General features: G+C 53.0%; 1 protein-coding gene and 1 long non-coding RNA gene across 2 annotated transcripts; one reads left to right on the forward strand and one right to left on the reverse strand.

Moving 5' to 3' along the window:
* Window positions 1–1625: 1625 nt before the first annotated feature.
* LOC134739268 (uncharacterized) lies at window positions 1626–6158 on the reverse strand. The gene is made up of 3 exons (XR_010125889.1): window positions 5617–6158; window positions 3285–5311; window positions 1626–2384 (listed from the first exon to the last, which is right to left on the reverse strand). It is a non-coding gene; the product is annotated as an uncharacterized LOC134739268 (long non-coding RNA).
* On the forward strand, window positions 4990–8720 carry LOC129022970 (glutathione S-transferase theta-2B). The gene is made up of 5 exons (XM_054469359.2): window positions 4990–5121; window positions 5761–5848; window positions 7433–7583; window positions 7676–7849; window positions 8202–8720. The coding sequence occupies exons 1-5, from the start codon at window positions 5010–5012 to the stop codon at window positions 8409–8411; spliced, it is 735 nt and encodes a 244-aa protein (XP_054325334.2). The 5' UTR covers window positions 4990–5009; the 3' UTR covers window positions 8412–8720.
* The last annotated feature ends 9097 nt before the right edge of the window (window positions 8721–17817 follow it).

The following is a 17817-nucleotide window of genomic DNA, read 5'->3' on the forward strand; positions in this document are numbered from 1 at the left end:
GGCGGGCGGATCACCTGAGGTCAGGAGTTCGAGACCAGCCTGGCCAACATGGCGAAACCCCGTCTCTACTAAAGATACAAAAATTAGCCGGGTATGGTGGCGAGCGTTGTAATCCCAGCTGCTCAGGAGGCTGAGGCAGGAGAATCGCTTGAACCGGGGAGGCAGAGGTTGCAGTGAACCGAGATCACGCCATTGCACTCCAGCCTGGGCGACAGAGCAAGACTCCATCTCAAAAAAACTCCAAGAAACATGGAATTCTGTTGGCGTGGCTTAAACATGAGTCTGTGGTCAGTGTGGCAAAATCACTTGAATTGTACATTTCAAATATGATTGAAGTTGTGGTCAAGCAATGTGGCTCACACCTGTAATCTCAGCAATTTGGGAGGCTAAGAAGGGAGGATTGCTTGAGCCCAGGAGTTCAAGATCAGGCTAGGCAACATAGCAAGATTCTCTTCTTTTCTACAAAAAAAAAAAAAAAAAAAAAAAAAAAATCTAGCTGCTGTGGTGTGTGCCTGTAGTCCTAGCTAGCTGGGCGGCTGAGGCAGGAGGATTGCTTGAGCGCAGGAGATCTAGGCTGCAGTGAGCTATGACTGTGCCACTGCACTCCACCCTAGATGACAGAGTGAGACCCAGGCTCCCCCCTCCCTCGCAAAAAAGAAAGAAAAATTTGTAAGTTTATATGTACAATTTCAACTACATGTATAAAATTCTCTATAAGTGTGCATACTTAAAGGAGCCTCCACTGAAAAGCCGACAGAGTCTCTGTCTGTCATGATCTTGTCCTATTAGCAGTCTGTTTATTAGATGACTCAGATATCAGTAGATCTGAGACACACGATAGGTAAATATGACAGTCCTAAGGGGAGAAGGCTGGGACAGATGGCAAGTCTGGGACCAGGTGTGGGGCATGGACAAGCCAGTGGTGAGGGAGTGGGGTGTAGAGAAGACTGCTGTCAAGGCTATGAGGAGGCATGGGAGAGGGACTTCCCTTCCCGCAAGGAGGTTCATGAACCAGCCCTGCACCCCACTTGTGGAACACAACATCGCCCCACAGTGAGGAGAGAGACCAAGGAGACCAAGGCGGATCCTGATTCAGACATCTTTCCACCAGGTCACCCTTCATCTATGATACATGCTCAGTCTGGGGGTATCCCCCGCATGGAAACACTGGGGCTGAGGAGCCCAGAGAGGTCACCTGACCTGGACTGGGGCTGGGGAGGTCAGGGAAGTCTCCCTGGAGAAGAGACAGGGTGCCAAATGCCAAAAGACCAGGAAGGGCACCAGGTGAAAAAGATGAGGAGGGAACAGCATGAGCAGAGGCCAAGAGGCCAAGGTGGGAGCCCAGAGAGGGGTATAAGAGTGTGCAGGCAGAAGAGGCCCCCTGGAGGAGTGGGAGCAAGGCCTTGAATGCAAAGTTCAATGACTTGTACTTTAGCTTCTGGGCAGTGAGGAACCATAGAAAGTTCCACACAGAAGGACAGGGTCAAGTAAGTGTTTGCCAAAGCTGTTTTCAGAGGTCACATGGAAGCTAGAACGGAATGGGGTAGGAGAGAAAAGGAATGCAGGCATGGTATCTGGAGGAACTGTGAATGAGAGACTTTGCAGATATGTCTTCTTTTCAACCAAGGAGACAGACAGTTCCATGTCTTTATTCTACCAACACAGCATCCCCTCAGGGGCTCAGCAAGTCTGGGACAGGCACTCACAGCAAGAAAAGCTGCATTAAGGTCTTCAGATTCTCTTTAACAGCAGGTTCTACTGGAGGCAGGTCCTTGGCCTTCAGGACAGCTGCCAGGGCCTCCTGGAAGAGGTCCTCCCCCACTGCAGCCTCCACGTGTTGGGCACCATGCTGCCATCGTGGGTCTGCTTTCAAAGACTCAGCAGCCAGCACTGATGGGCTAGGGGAAGACAGAGTCAGCAGAGGGGATGGGCATAGCCAAGTGTAAGGCAGCATGACCTGCTTTAGGGGTTCTCTGATTGGATTTTCCCTCCTCCACCGTGCGTGTGATGGGCTAGGATATCCCCCTCCCTGGGGACACTTGGAAGCCTCTTAACATAGCTGTGGTGAGGGGTTTGTAAAGCCCCATTTTATAGATGAGGACACTGAGGCTCAGAAGGAGAAGTGACTCACACAGGGTCCCACAGCCAGAAAAGACAACACGAGCTGGGATGGCAGCTCCCTTCCCAGATACACCACAGCCCAGTGGGCCACCCCACCCCATGGCACTCTCATGCATCAGCTCCGTGATTGCCACCACCCAGCCACAGTGATACGGGACCCAGAAAGGAAGGCCTGGCCCGCAGGAACTTGTCCTCGAGCAGCTGCAGGCATCCGTCCAGCTCAGCCAAAGTGGCCGCCAACATCTCGGGTGGCACTGACTCGCCTAGGAACACAGGGATTATTATCTGGTGGGCCGACAGGCAGAGAGAGGGGTCAGGGTCTGCCCAAAGCCCATCCTGGTTCCCACCATCATCCTATCATCACCAGCCCTTGGGATTTCTGCTCACCTCTGCTCACTTCTTTCCACTTATAGCCACCAGTAGCCCTCATCTCCTACTCAAACAGGGACAGCCCCACCCTTCTCCCTGGGTCCTCACACGAGGCAACCAGTGGGATCCTTCTGCAATCTCATTGTGCCCATACCCTCCCTTGAATAAAGCCTTCCATGGCTCCCCACTGCCCTCATGAGAAAGGCCTCAACACAAAGCCAGCCTTCTCCAGTGCAGTAGCCATCCCCTCCCCACTTTTCACCTCACCTCCTACTACCCCCCACTGATCAAATGGGAATGTGTGTATGAATCCTCCCTGGAATCTGGTTACAGTTTATGCTCCCAATCAGTAAGGTCACAGTGGGGCCTGAGCCTCTGCATTTCCAACAAACTCCCTGGTGATGCTGATACTCCCAGTCCATTGACCACACTTTGGAGAGGAAGAGTCTACACTTGCTCTGCTCAACTTCTCTCCATTCTGTCCTCAAACACACCTTGCTTCCTTCCCCACCAGCTGGAGGGGGCTCTGCTCCCAGGCTCCAGAGGTCAAGGCAGACACAGTTAAGGTGTGGAAACCTCCTTATTGCCCAGTGGATCCTCCAGAGAGGCGGTCCCTTACTTTCAGAAGGGCGCATGTCTCCCTGTTTCATGCTCTCTTACACACAGGGTGCCACCCCCGTGCTGGGCACTGGGTAAGTGCTCTGTACATATTAACTAGAAGTACTCATTTCAAAACCATGTGCACCTTTGATAAATAAAAACAGTATGTGCATGTTGTGTTGGTGTGTGCTTACTTGATTATTACCGAAGTTAAACATGTTTTCATCCTTGTATTGACCATATCTCTTTCTCCTTCAGTGAAACCTCTGCTGATTTCCTTTGCTCATTTTTTTCCTGTGTCTTCGTCGGATGAGTTTCTCTTCTTTTTGTTTGTTCGTTTGTTTGTTTTGAGACAGTCTCGCTCAGTGGCCTGGCTGGAGTGCAGTGGTATGATCTCAGCTCACTGCAACCTCTGCCTCCAAGGTTCAAGTGATTCTCCTGTCTCAGCCTCCCGAGTGTGCCACCGCACCCCGCTAATTTTTGTATTTTTAGTAGAGACGGGGTTTCACCGTGTTGCCCAGGCTAGTCTCAAACTCCTGACCTCAAGTGATCCGCCCACCTCTACCTCCCAAAGTACAGGGATTACAGGCATGAACCACCACACCCCACCTGTCCGATGGGTTTCTAAGAACATCTTAAAGAACATTACTTCCTTCTGATATATCTTTTACCAAGATCCTTCCCAGTTTTTTGCTTAAGTTTAATCCATTTTTTCTTCCAGAAAATATCCTTGTATATGTATTGGTTTTTTCTTTGTTGAGTTCTCCCACTGTTCTGAGGCTTAGAAAGTCCTTTCATACCCAGACATCAGAGAAACAGATTCCATGAGAGTAGCTGGGATTGCAGGTGTGGGCCACCACGCCCTGCTATCACTCCCTTTCTCTGAGTCAGCTTTTCTGTCTCAGACTCGTCTACTCCTTGAACTCAGGAAATGTCACTACAGGTGGCCCCAGCTCCCATTTACCTCCCCATAGGGAGCTCCTCTCTCCAGTTCCAGTTTCAAAACTGCCAAGGAAGCATTCTGGTTCACTCACTTGGGCCACTGGCCAGAGGGATGGGATACTCTGAAAGATTCAGCTAGAGTCCCGGGCCCAGCCCGGGACCATCACTGTGCCCCCTGGTGAGATGCCAGGGCTGGGATTCAGGGAGAAAAAAGGAGATTCCCGCGCAGTCATTCCTGCACCCTGCGGCTACGGGCTTCCTGCCACCATCCTGTGCACCGAGGGGGACCTCCCGCTGTCTGGCAGCAGCTGCTCTGCAGAGGACAGTCTGGACGGTAGAAAGTTCATCCTTAACCCCAGCCTTCCAGTCAAGGTTCCCACCAGTCTGGGACACCTGCAAGTGTCACAGCCCGCTGGGTGAAACTCTAAGATCCCTTTTGGGGGATCCCATTCGTTCCCTCCCTTCCACCGCCATGCATCGCGGAGAAACAGAGCTCTGAACGAACCCTCAGATGTCGGTGCGCTGGGGCCTTTCCAGGACGGCGGGTCCCAGTCGTTTCTGGGTCGGGGCGACGCCTGGAACTGGGCAGGGTCCCTGGCACCGGGATCCCGAAAAGCAGACCTGCTTCTCCCTGTCCAGCTGGTTCCCCTTCCCCTTGCAGTCAGCCCCCTGCATCCGCGTCCTCCTTCCCGGTCAAGGGCCCCAGCTCCAACTCCACCCTCCCAGCTGTGCGTTCATAGCGACCGCCCTCCCTGTAGGGACGCACGCACCTGGTGTTGGAGTCTCGGCCGGCCAGGACTGGACAGGAACCGAAGGGACGAGGCGGGTCCGGGGGTGGTGCGCTCCAATTGGGTGCTGTCCCCAGGGGGTGGGGCCTGATCCCCTATTTCCCGGCGCTCCGGGAGCCTGCCACAGCTGCTGCCCACACCACCCTCAGCGCCTTCACTGCCATCCCCGCTGTCCTTGCCGCCCCCGCCATGGGCCTAGAGCTGTTTCTGGACCTGCTGTCCCAGCCCAGCCGCGCCGTCTACATCTTCGCCAAGAAGAATGGCATCCCCTTAGAGCTGCGCACCGTGGATCTTATCAAAGGTGGGCCCAGCCGGTTTTCCCGCGTGTCCACAAACCCAGTGCACCCCCAGGCCCCCGCCCTGCTCTGCCCTGAGCGTCTCGCCGCCCGCACAGCCCTCTCACCTCCTCCTGCAGCGTCTGCCACCAGAGAATGCTGTCGACTGAGTGGCCTTGGAGGGGTCACAGCCTTCTCTGAACCTTAGCTTGCCTTCTGAAAAGGAGGATAATATTACCTTCTGCTCTGTAGGGGTGGAAAGAAAATACTGAATGGAGTTTACAGAGTTCTTGCGTGGAATGCACGCATATAAATTCACAAAGCCCAGAAGACCTTGGGAGAAGGACATGCTGTTGTGAGAATTAAGAGAGGAGAAGAGATGAGCCACCCCAGTTTGCCTCCCCTCCCCTGGCCCACCAGAGTCCTGGCTAGAAAACTTCTCTTCATCCACCTGCTGCACCTGGCCCCACCCACCAAAGCCCCCGAGCTGCCCCGGAATGTGGCAGGACAGCGAGTCTCACCCAGGGAATGGGGCTGATCCAGCCCTCTGGTCCCAGACCTTGCTGTTTCTCAGGGCTGTGGGGCTCCGCTTGGGCAGGGGGAGGGAGGGTGTAGAGGTGCAGCGTTTTTACTCTGAAGACCTTTTCTGACTTCTTCCTCTTCAGGGCAGCACAAGAGCAAGGAGTTCTTGCAGATCAACAGCCTGGGGAAACTGCCGACGCTCAAGGATGGTGATTTCATCTTGACCGAAAGGTGCCCTCCTTCCCTCTCCCCTCCCGCATCCGGAGCCCATGTTACCCTGACTCTCCCCATTGGCCCCGGGCCCCACTGGCCCTCCCATACCCCATGGGGCAGCGAGGGAGGGGAAAGGCGAGGGATCTGGCCAGGCGTGGTGGCTCAGGCCTGTAATCCCAGCACTTCGGGAGGCCAAGGCGGGCGGATCACGAGGTCAGGAGACCGAGACCATCCTGGCTAACACGGTGAAACACCGTCTCTACTAAAAATACAAAAAAAAAAAAAAAAAATTATCCGGGCGTTGGTGGCGGGCGTCTGTAGTCCCAGCTACTCGGGAGGCTGGGGCAGGAGAATGGCGTGAACCCAGGAGGCGGAGCTTGCAGTGAGCTGAGATCGCGCCACTGCACTCCAGTCTGGGCGACAGAGCTAGACTCCGTCTCAAAAAGGCCCAGCGCGGTGGCTTACGCCTGCAATCCCAGCAGTTTGGGAGGCCAAGGTGGGCAGATCACGAGGTCAGGAGATCGAGACCATCCTGGCTAACACGGTGAAACCCCTTCTCTACTAAAAATACAAACCATTAGCAGGGCGTGGTGGCGGGCGCCTGTAGTCCCAGCTACTCCGGAGGCTGAGGCAGGAGAATGGCATGAACCCAGGAGGCGGACCTTGCAATGAGCTGAGATCCTGCCACTGCACTCCAGCCTGGGCGACAGAGGGAGACTCTGTCTCAAAAAAAAAAAAAAAAAAAAGAAAAGAAAGGAGAGGGATCTGGGGAGAAGGTACAGCTTCGGGTGTGACCGGGATGAGCAGGGGCTAATAGAGCATGTCCCCGCACCTCTCATCTTCAGCCTTTTCTGAACCCCAGGGCCTCTCCACTCCCTGACTGAAGGGTATTAGAAGAGAAGACAAGGGAACATTTTTCCACGGTTGCGCAGAGTAGGTTCAACAAATGCCAGCTGAAAAGAGCCTCTAGTGACTTGTCACAGACTACCCCAGTCTGCCCAGGCCGGGCCTAGAGGCCAATGCCATGGCCCAAGGGCACAGCTCGTGGTGAGGTCCAGCTGCTGGGCAGGAAAAGGACAAGAGGCCAGGTGGCTGCAGAAGTGATGGCTGGGGGCCTGTCAGACGAGGGCCAGAGACATTCCTGCCCTCGTGATCCCTGACCCAAGCACGTGGACATGCAAGGGACTCCACGGAGCATCCACTGTGTGCCAGCCCCATGCAGGGTTCCAGGGGTCCAGGGAGCCTATTCTGAGCTGCACCGGCTCGGACAAGTCACTTGACCATTCTGACCTTGAGTTTTCTCTTGTGCTAAAGGGCTAACAGGAGTCTCTACCTCATAGGGCGGTTGCTGGCATATCACAGAGATGAGGTTCTCAAAGTGCAAAGCAGAAGGTCCAGCCAAGAGTCGGTGCCCAAGGCAACAAAGACAGGAGGAGACTCGGAGGAGGACGGGGTGGTGTCGGGGAGCTGGAGATGGAGGGCGAGGCTGGAGGGCAGTCCTTCAAATGCAGAGATGCCCCCGGGCCCCACTGGGGGATGGGAGCAGCTAGGGGTAAAGGCCTGGTGCCAGTGTCCTTACAGCCACTGCCCATTCATTCCCAGCTCGGCCATCCTGATTTACCTGAGCTGTAAGTACCAGACGCCAGACCACTGGTATCCATCTGACCTGCAGGCTCGTGCCCGTGTTCATGAGTACCTGGGCTGGCATGCCGACTGCATCCGTGGCACCTTTGGTGTACCCCTGTGGGTCCAGGTGAGAAGAGCCATCTGGAGAGTGGTTGCCCACCAGAGAGTAGTTGGCAGTAGGCAGGGGCCATAGACTGACCCATTCTCTGCCCCCATCAGGTGTTGGGGCCACTCATTGGGGTCCAGGTGCCCGAGGAGAAGGTGGAACGCAACAGGACTGCCATAGACCAGGCCCTGCAATGGCTGGAGGACAAGTTCTTGGGGGACAGGCCCTTCCTTGCTGGCCAGCAGGTGACGCTGGCTGATCTCATGGCGCTGGAGGAGCTGATGCAGGTGTGAGCTCAGCCTGTGGGCAGTGTCCCTCTTCGTGTCACACCCATGAGGCAGACAGAAACACTGAGGCCTGGAGAAAGCCAGAACTTTGCCCGGAATCACAGAGCAAGTCTCTGGATGATCTGGGGCCAGAACCTTGAATTTCTGCCTCCTGCCTGGGTGTGGGGTCTCACCCCGGCTGCTCTTGGGCTCTAAGGCTGAACATACTGCCTGGGCCCCTGTGGTCCATTCACTTAGGGGCTGGAGAATGGACCATGTCTCTGATACTTCTGCCCATGGTTCCAGAATTCGGGTCAGCAGTGACAACTGGGAAAATTGTATCCCCACAACTTTTTCATCCTTGTCCCTACAGCCGGTGGCTCTCGGCTATGAACTGTTTGAGGGACGGCCACGACTGGCAGCATGGCGTGGACGAGTGGAGGCTTTCCTGGGTGCTGAGCTATGCCAGGAGGCCCACAGCATCATCTTTAGCATTCTGGAACAGGCGGCCAAGAAAACCCTCCCAACACCCTCACCAGAGGCCTATCCGGCTATGCTGCTTCGATTTGCCAGGATCCCCTGAAGGGTCCGGGATGGAGGCCAGGAGATTAGCAACAAGGATTCATTCTGTTACTTACTTGCCCCTTTTCATCTTTCCCTCTTGCCCCAGTCCCTTGTCTCCAGCTTCATGTGAAGCTTTGCACAGACAAGACACTCAGTGTCCTTGGCAGTGCTGCTACTCCTCAGGTGCAGCATGCATAACCAGTAAGAGACTAAATCTGCAATATATAAAGAGCTCCTACAAATCAATAACATGAAGAACACTCAAAAATTGGCAAACGTCATCAGTGTTTTAAATAGAATAAAGATTCCAGACACTTTGAATAGAGAACCAAGAGTTATTGGTTTTACTACATTGTTGTATTATACATATGGAGTAAAAGTATGTGCTAGTAATCCTCATCATGGTTAACCAAAGTAACCTCACAATAACAAGTCAACATAATTGTATCACCAGGGCAACAAAATATTAAGTAAGTAACCAACTCTAATTGCAAACTATTAAAGGATATAGGCGATGTTTCACAGTTCATAGCAATGGTGTTTGAAGTCTAGGAAATATAAAAGATTTCTTTTAACAAGCATTCATGTCTTCTAGGACAGTTTTGTAATAACAGCAAATAGTAAGATTATACATTGTCACACAGACCTCCATGTATATCCAAGGGATGGACCCCACCACAATTATTTTAACAGAGAGAACTTGTTATAAAGAATTGGTAACCATGCATTAGAGAACTCCAAAGACAGAGAGAATCCAGATTAACCCAGAGGTAAACACTGCAAGAAGCTACTACCCCTAGAGCTGGGGGATCAAGGGAGGAATTAGGAAGACCAATATGCCAGAGGGGCCCTGAGGAATTCAAACCTCCAAGAAAGGTGTTATTCATCCCCCCTAGCATCACCTTCCAAGAAGGGCAGGGTTCCCCAGTTTGCCCTGAGGTCTTCACAGGAAGCCATGTGGCTGTGGATGCAGTTCTCAAATGTGACAGTAGATGTCACTGCCGACCAATAAACAGGATGTTCCATACACACTCTGGGCTACCTGCCCACGTGTCTTGTGGCCTTGGGGCCCCCCATTTCCCATGCCTGACCTGTGCCCACCATGTGCCACTCTACTGGGGGACCTGCCCCGATAATCATGTAGGGCCTTTCCTATTTTTCCTAAGCATCAGCCGGCTTGAGAAATAAAGGGACAGAGTACAAAAGAGAGAAATTGTAAAGCTGGGCATCTGGGGGAGACATCACACGTTGGTAGGATCCGGGATGCCGCACAAGCCACAAAAACCAGCAAGTTTTTATTAGGGATTTTCAAAAGGGGAGGGAGTGTGCGAATAGGTGTGGGTGACAGACATCAACTACTTAACAGGGTAATAGAATATCACAAGGCAAGTGGAGGCAGGGCGAGATCACTGGACCACAGGACCAAGGCAAAATTAAAATTGCTAATGAAGTTTCGGGCACCATTGTCATTGATAACATCTTATCAGGAGACAGGGTTTTGAGATCAACCGGTCTGACCAAAATTTATTAGGTGGGAATTTCCTCTTCCTAATAAGCCTGGGAGCACTATGGGAGACTGGAATATATTTCACCTCTGCGGTTTCGACCATAAGAGACAGGCCACGCCCAGGGGGGCTGTTTATAAGCCGATACCTCCAGGTGCGTATTCTCTTTCTCAGGGACGTTCCATGCTGAGAAAAAGAATTCATCGATATTTCTCCCATTTGCTTTTGAAAGAAGAGAAATATGGCTCTGTTCTGCCCGGCTCACCGGTGGTCAGAGTTTAAGGTTATCTCTCTTATTCCCTGAACAATTGCTGTTATCCTGTTCTTTTTTCAAGGTGCTCAGATTTCATATTGCTCAAACACACATGCTGTACAATTTGTGCAGTTAATGCAATTATTACAGGGTCCTGAGGTGACATACATCCTCCTCAACTGACAGGATTAAGAGATTAAAGTAAAGACAGGCATAGGAAATCACAAGGGTATTGATTGGGGAAGTGATAAGTGTCCATGAAATCTTTACAATTTATGTTTAGAGATTGCAGTAAAGACAGGCATAAGAAATTATAAAAGCATTAATTTCGGGAACTAATAAATGTCCATAAAATCTTCACAGTCCACGTTCTTCTGTCATGGCTTCAGCCGGTCCCTCTGTTTGGGGTCCCCGACTTCCGGCAACACCACTCCTAGCCGGAAGTATTCCAAGTAACCATTGCAACTGTTCTGCCTTAAGGGTGCCTGGTGGTGGCTTCTGTCTTCGGTCCCATTCTGGCTCTCTCTTCCAGTGATTTCTCATACTTTGGGGGACACTCTGGCCTGCTTTCCTGGGCCTTTTTCATTACCACCCCCTCTCCCCATCAGGCACTGGGGATGGCGGCCACAGCCTATGCCTTCTTGATCCATGCTGGCTGCCTTGGGGTTGTTCCTTATTGGATGGTTTTGCTTTCAACAGACACTCCAATAAAGTACACGAAATAAAGAATAAAGTTAAACAGTCAGTCCCAGTGCTGTGTAGGTGGCAGTAAGTCTGGGAGAGCGACCTCAGCTGAACTAACCATGGTGTGCATCATTGTCAAGCGGGGCCAGCAGGATCCTCAGGTCACCTGGCAGGAGGGGCAGGGAAGGGTCCCTAGAAGTGACCTTGAGTTCCACTTAGTGCTCTTGGCAGAGGGAAGGGCTTGGGCTAGTGCTGGAGGCATGAAGATGGGGTGTGTTCAGGGCTCTCCAGCAGTCCAGGCATGGGAAGGGGATGCTGAGGGCCAAAGGCAGAGGCGACACTGGGAAGGGAAGTGTAGCAAGGTGAGGACTGGCATTCGGCCATGTGACTGAATTGCCTGTGTGTGGTGCGTGTGTATGTGTGCGAATGTCAATGAACGGGGTGTGAACGTGAGTGAATTGTGTGACTGTGTTTATGTGTGGGTGTATATGTGTGTGACGTGAGTGAACTGTGTGTATGTGGGTGTATATGTGTGAGATGTGAGTGAACTGTGTGTACGTAAGTATATACGTGTGTGAATTTGAATGGTGTGTAATGTGACAAAGCAGTGTGAATTTGTGTATGTGGGTGAATGTGTGTGAATGGGTGAACTATGTGAATTTGTTGGTGTGACTTGTATGCCTGTGTGTGTGAGGTGTATGTGTGTGTGTGTGTGTGTGTGAGTGAACTGTGTGATGACTTTGTATTAATGTCAGTGAATGGTGTGGTTTTGTATGTGGGTGTATGTGTGTGTATGTATGTGAATTGTGTGAGGGGTTGGTGTGTATGTGTGTCAATGTGAGTTGTGTGACTTTGTTGAATATGAGTGAATTGTGTGATTGTGTGGGTGTATATGTGTGTATATGAGTTAACTGTGTGATTGTGTGACTGTGTGTAAATGTTATGATTGTGTATGTGGGTGTATATGTGTGAATGTGATAAATCGTGTGACTGTGTGTGGACCTGGGTGGATGTGTGTGTGAATGTGTGTGGCTGTGTGTCGAACAGTGTGTGAGTGTAAGTGTGCAGATGGCAGCTGTGGAATTAAGGCACATTAGGGGAATCCTTCCTTGGCTCTGGTCCTTGGTTTCCCTCTATGGAACGAGTTGGGTGAATTAGGCAGTTTCTGGCATTCCAGGATTTGGTCTCAGGTCTAAACAGGATTTTGTAAAGTGAAAGCAGCATCCCTTGGGCATCCTGGGAGGTGTCCCTGCCCTCCATGGCTCACCTTCTGCCACATGGCCCAGCAGCAGCCACTCTGCAGGGCCATGTGCCGCCATGACAGGTACTCATCCCCACGGGCGCGGGCCTGCAGGTCCTGGGGGTACCAGTGGTCAGGTGCTTTGTACATGCAGCTCATACACAGCAAGATAGCCATAGTAGGGGGACATGACAGGGGCAGAAAGCATGCCCTGAACACTCTTCAGCCATTTTCTGGGACATTTTCACTATCCCCATGATGCAGAGGAGGGATGTGAGGCTCAGAGAGGTTAGGTAAGTGCCCAGGGTCACACAGCCCTACACGGGGCCAGACTGTCATCTCAACTAAGGGCCGCAAGGAAGAAACAAAATGTTATGAACTTCAGCAGGGGCTCAGGGAAGGCTTCCAGGAGGAAGGGGCACCCAGTGTGAGTCTGAAGAACGAGAGCAAGTTGGGTATCTCCCCAACATATCCAAAGCATGGACAGGGCCAGGAGCAAGGCCAGTAGGGAGAGAGCCTTCCAGGGGACATGGCAGCATTGCTTCCCACCCTGTCCCATCTCCCGTTCACCTATGGTGAAGGGTTGTGCAGTCTGACCCCCAGAGCTCATCATGCCTCTATGGGTGTTGGACCATCCAGTGATCCCAGGCTCTGAACATGAATCCGGCTCCACCACGGAGACATTGTGTGGCCTCGGTAAAGGATGCCACCATGCAGCCACCAACCTGGAGGCTGGTTTTGGCTTTCATTTTCCCACCCACCTCCAACCCTTCAGCAAACCCTGCAGTCAGAGTTTCAAGAAAAGTCAGAACTGACCACAATCCCCCGCAACCCTGCACCACCACCACCTTGGTCTGGGGCTCCAGCGCTGCATCCCAGATGACTGCAGTGGCTTTCTCCCCGCTGCCTGGGGGATCCTTTACGACCTAAGTCAGATCACAGTTCTCCTCTGCTCAAAACCCTCCAGCGACTCAGTCCACCTGCGGTAAGAGCCAAAGCCTTCCCAGTGTCCCATGCTCCCCTCTGTCGTGACCTCTTGCTCTTCCTGCTCACTGCACCCGCCCTGGCCCGTTGCTCTCCAGTCTGAACCCCATGCATTGTCCCACTTGGAGCCTTCGCCCTCACTCTTCCCTCCAGCCAGAACACCCTTCCCCTCATGCCTTGCACATTCCTACAGCTCTCTGCTCAGATGCCACCTCCTCCAGGGAGTCTTCCCTCAACATCCTACTCATAATGACATACACCCCCACTCTTACCCTGTTTATTTTTTCCATGGCACCCATCAACATCCGATATGTTACATGTTTACATGGGTTACTGTCAGCTCCCCCTTCTATTAATGGAATGTGAGCTCCATGAAGAGACAGGTGTAGACACATTCGCTGCTGAAGCCACAGGGCTTAAATGAGGTCTGGCCCTGTTGGATGTTTAGCAAATAGCCACTGAAGATCGCTGAGTGGTCCCTCGACTCTCCAGGGAAACAGCACTTGCCCCACAGGATCTGTGGGCAAAATGGTAGCATTAAGATGCCTGGTACATCCTCTCCTCAAAACTTAGAGCACTCTCCTTTTCTCGGAGGGCAAGGCTGGTGGTGAGGAGGCCCGGAAGCAGACTGGGCCCTGTGGCCTTGTGCAAGTCCCTCCCCTCCTCCAGCCTCAGTTTCCTCACTTGTACAATGCAGGAGGGGACTTCTATAACCCTCTCAACACTGGGCACCTCTGCGTGCCTCAGCCCATTCTTCACCCTGGGGCTGGTGCAGGGCCCACAGTCCATGATCCCAGCCATCAACAGTGAACAGACAGACGACTGGCCCCACAAGGCCCGGCAGCAGCCCAGGGACCGGTTACCTCTCAGCCAAGGTGAAGTCCCCATCCTTCAAGGCCCGGCACCCTCCTCAGGGGGTTCACCTGGGCAAAGGCATCGCTGTGCTGCTGACCTGCAGGCGAGATCAGAGAGGTGAGTGGGGACAACCCAGAGTTCTCTGAGGTCTCTGCCCACCCCCATCCCAAAATCCCAGCACCAGCTTTCTGAGGCCCCTATCTGGGAGGCATCAGGGAAGAGGAGGCCTCTCTGCTAGTCACTGGGTCACAGACCCTGACCCCATCAGAAGGCCACCTTTCCTGTGTCCAGCTCCTTGAAGCGTGGCTCAAGAACAATTCCCTGGAGCTGTAATTCACACCCCATCCCCAGCCCGTTCTATCCATAGGTCAGACCCCTCCAGCCTCCTCCCTGGGCTCTAGGCTTGCCCCCTCTGATTCAGCTTCCTAACCCAGCTGGGGACTTAGGCCCTTCTGACCAGGCTGGGTGACCTGTCAATACCCCAGAGTCCCAGCCAAACATGTTCCCAACCCTCAGACCAACCTCATTCTTGCTGGGAATCCCTGCCCCATTCAGTCACTCAGCCTCCAGTGGCTCAGCTCTTCTTCCTTTCTTATGCCAAACTCTCAAGGCTCCCTCCCCACTGGGGGTTCCCAGGTCTGACTCACTTTAGCACTCTAGGCCAGTGCTGGAGGCCTCATTAGGTGCCTGCTTAACGTGTCTGGATCAGAGGGCCTCAGTCAAGCCAGGCCCCAGTATGATCATAGGCCTACATGTGGACCTCTTTGTCCTTCTACAGAACGGACATGAACACCCCTGCACATTCTCCCTCCACAAACTGCTTCTGTGTCCAGCCCCTGTTCTGTACTAGGTGACTCAAGCTGGTTGTACCAAGGGCAGCAGTTGGGAAGACTCAGATGAGCAGGGTCCTCCTTCTGGTCTGCCCAGGGGGCTCTGGCTCTGGCTCTGCTCTCTGCCCTACTGCTCAGTTATAGCCCTGCCTCCTCCACTGAATTCTGCTCCAGCTGCATCTCTGTATGCCAGCCAGACCAGCAAACGCTGGAGCTCAGGGTGAGGGTGCTGGCCTCCCCTACTGCCCTGCCACAGGGCCCTCCAGCCTCTAGCCTCTAGGAGCAGCCCCTTCAGCTGGGTGAGAAGCCCCATGGGATAGAGCAAGTCAGATGCAGGAAAAAGAAAAGGCAGAAGAATGCCAAGAAATACATAAAAGTGAAACAGACCCAGCGCCAGACATGGTGGTGCATGTCTGTAATCTCAACACTTTAGAAGGATGAGGCAGGAGGATCACTTGAGCTCAGGAGTTCAAGGTCAGCCTGGTCTACATGGCAAAATCGCGCATCTGCACATACCAAAAAAAAAAAAAAAAAAGTAGCTGGGCATGGGGACATGCCTGTAGTCCCAACTATTCTACTTGGGAGGAGTAAGTTGGGAGGATCACTTGAACCTGAGAGGTCAAGGCTGCAGTGAGCCGGGATCATGCCACTGCCCTCTAGCCTGGGCTGCAGAGTGAGGCACTGTAAAAAAAATAAAATAAAATAAATAAATAAATAAATAAATAATATAAAAGTGGAAGAGACACAGGCAGGGGTAGACAGGGACTATTTTACCTAGGACACAAAGAGGCAGTTTCATTGTTTTTTCCAAGCACACGGGGTGAAGATATTCTGGCCCCATTCCATTTCCCTACCCTCCTGTGCCTGCTGTGCCCTCTCTAAACCTGCATTTTGAAGAATGTTTTGTATTCGCAAGCAAAGATCAAGCCTCTATTAAAATGGACAACCAGCGGGGCATGGTGGCTCATGCCTGTAATCCCAACACTTAGGGAGGCCAAGGCAAGAGGATCACTTGAGCCGAGGAGTTCTAGGCCAGCCTGGGAAACACAGCAAGACCTCCTCTCAATAATAATAATAATAATAATAATAATGATAATGATAATAAATTGGCCGAGCATGTCGGTGGGCACCTGTAGTCCCAGCTACTTGAGGGGCTGAGGTGGGAGGATCGCTTGAGCCTGGAAGGTCGAGGCTGCAGTGAGCCATGATTGTGCCACTGCACTCCAGCCTGAGTGACAGAGTTAGCTCCTGTCTCCAAAAAGTAAAAATAATAAAATAGATAATTATGTAATAGTTTCTACACCGGAGAGTCTGATTCTTCGTGTTAGTCTGCATTCTCGGCGCGACTGCAAAGCAGCGGGGACAGGCAGGGATCCGCGGCCAGTATCCCCTGGACCTGCCTGCCCAGCCCAGCTTTGGTCAGCTCCACTGTGTGAAGCTCGAAGGGGATGCCGTTCTTGGCGAAGATGTAGACTGCACTGCAGGGCTGGGACAGCAGGTCCAGGTACAGCTCCAGACCCACGGCGGGGGCAATGGGGTGGGGCGTGGGAGGGCAGACCTAAACCTAGGAGACGGGCCCTGGGGACAAACCTGGGGACAGGCCCAGGAACAGGAACTGCGGTCAGGAATGGCTGGTTGGGGACGGCGGTCAGGAAGGGCTGGTTGGGGGCGGCGGACAGGAATGGCTGGGGGTAGGTGAGGCTTGGGCAGGAACTGCTGGGTCACGGAGCCTGCAGCGGTGCACCACACCAGGAGCCCCGAGTCCGGCCACGCCCTCTTCACTCATCCCTTGGCTCCGAGAACTTTGGGTCAATCAGTGGCGTGTCTGCTCTCTCACCACCCCTTTCCGGGAATCTAGGCTGCAGGTATATTTCCCACTAAAAGGGAAGAGGAGAGGCTGGGCGCGGTGGCTCACGCCTGTAATCCCAGCACTTTGGGAGGCCGAGTGGGACGGATCACGAGGTCAGGAGACCGAGACCATCTTGGCTAACACGGTGAAACCCCGTCTCTACTAAAAATACAAAAAATTAGCCGGCGCGGTGGCGGTCGCCTGTAGTCCCAGCTACTCGAGAGGCTGGGGCAGGAGAATGGCGTGAACCCGGGAGGCGGAGCTTGCAGTGTGAGCCGAGCTCACGCCATGGCACTCCAGCCTGGGCGACAGAGTGATACTCCGTCTCAAAAAAAAAAAAACGAAGAGGAGAAAGGCGGTGCAGCAGCCTCCTTGCCCAGTGCCGGGCCCAGTGCCCAGGATGGAGGCCAGAGAGGAAGGGTGGCTGACTGCCTGCGGGGCTGCCAGCCCCACACCTCATAAAGGAATGAGCTGTCCCTCCCCAGTTGCTGGGGTCATATTTGTTACACTCTAGCGGACGCCTCCCCAGATGGCTGAGGCCCTTTGAGGTCTATCCAGAGGTTTCCAACAGTGCCTGGCATTGCACAGTAAATTAATCACCATGACACGAGTTTTGCAAAAGAGAAAAGATTTACTCACAGGGCACCAAGCAAGGATGTGGGATAGTAGCTCTCAAATCCACCTTCCCGAAAATAAGGCTTAGGGATAAGCCTTGCTTCCAAGCAGTAGGGCACAGGCCCCAGCCACACTCAAGGGGAGGGAGGCATACAAGGATGTGAATAGCAGTGTCGGCCTCGTGGGCCTACAACGCAGAAGGGCCATGCAGTTGGTTTAAAGCTTTGCTGTTGCCATCTTAACATTCTTAACAATTTAAAAATAAGGGTCCCCACATTTTCATGTATAGCCAGTCCTGTCCAAGGAGTTCAAAGATCTCATGAGGGTGGACAGGGCACTGTCTGCTCTGGGCAGTGATGGGACCACTAACAGTTGTTCTCCAGTCTCCCAGCCCCTACCCCAGGCCACGCCTTCCCCTTGTCTCTACTATTCTTGTTTTTTTTTTTTCGAGACAGGGTCCTGCTGTTGCCCAGGCTGGAGTGAGGGCAGTGGTACAAACTTAGCTCACTGCAGCCTCGACCTGGGCTCAAACAATCCTTCTGCCTCACCCTCCCATGTAGCTCAGACCACATGTAAACGCCACCAATCTGGGCTAATTTTTTGACTTTGT

Source organism: Pongo pygmaeus, chromosome 23 (genome assembly GCF_028885625.2).
Source record: "Pongo pygmaeus isolate AG05252 chromosome 23, NHGRI_mPonPyg2-v2.0_pri, whole genome shotgun sequence".
NCBI lineage: Eukaryota > Metazoa > Chordata > Mammalia > Primates > Hominidae > Pongo > Pongo pygmaeus.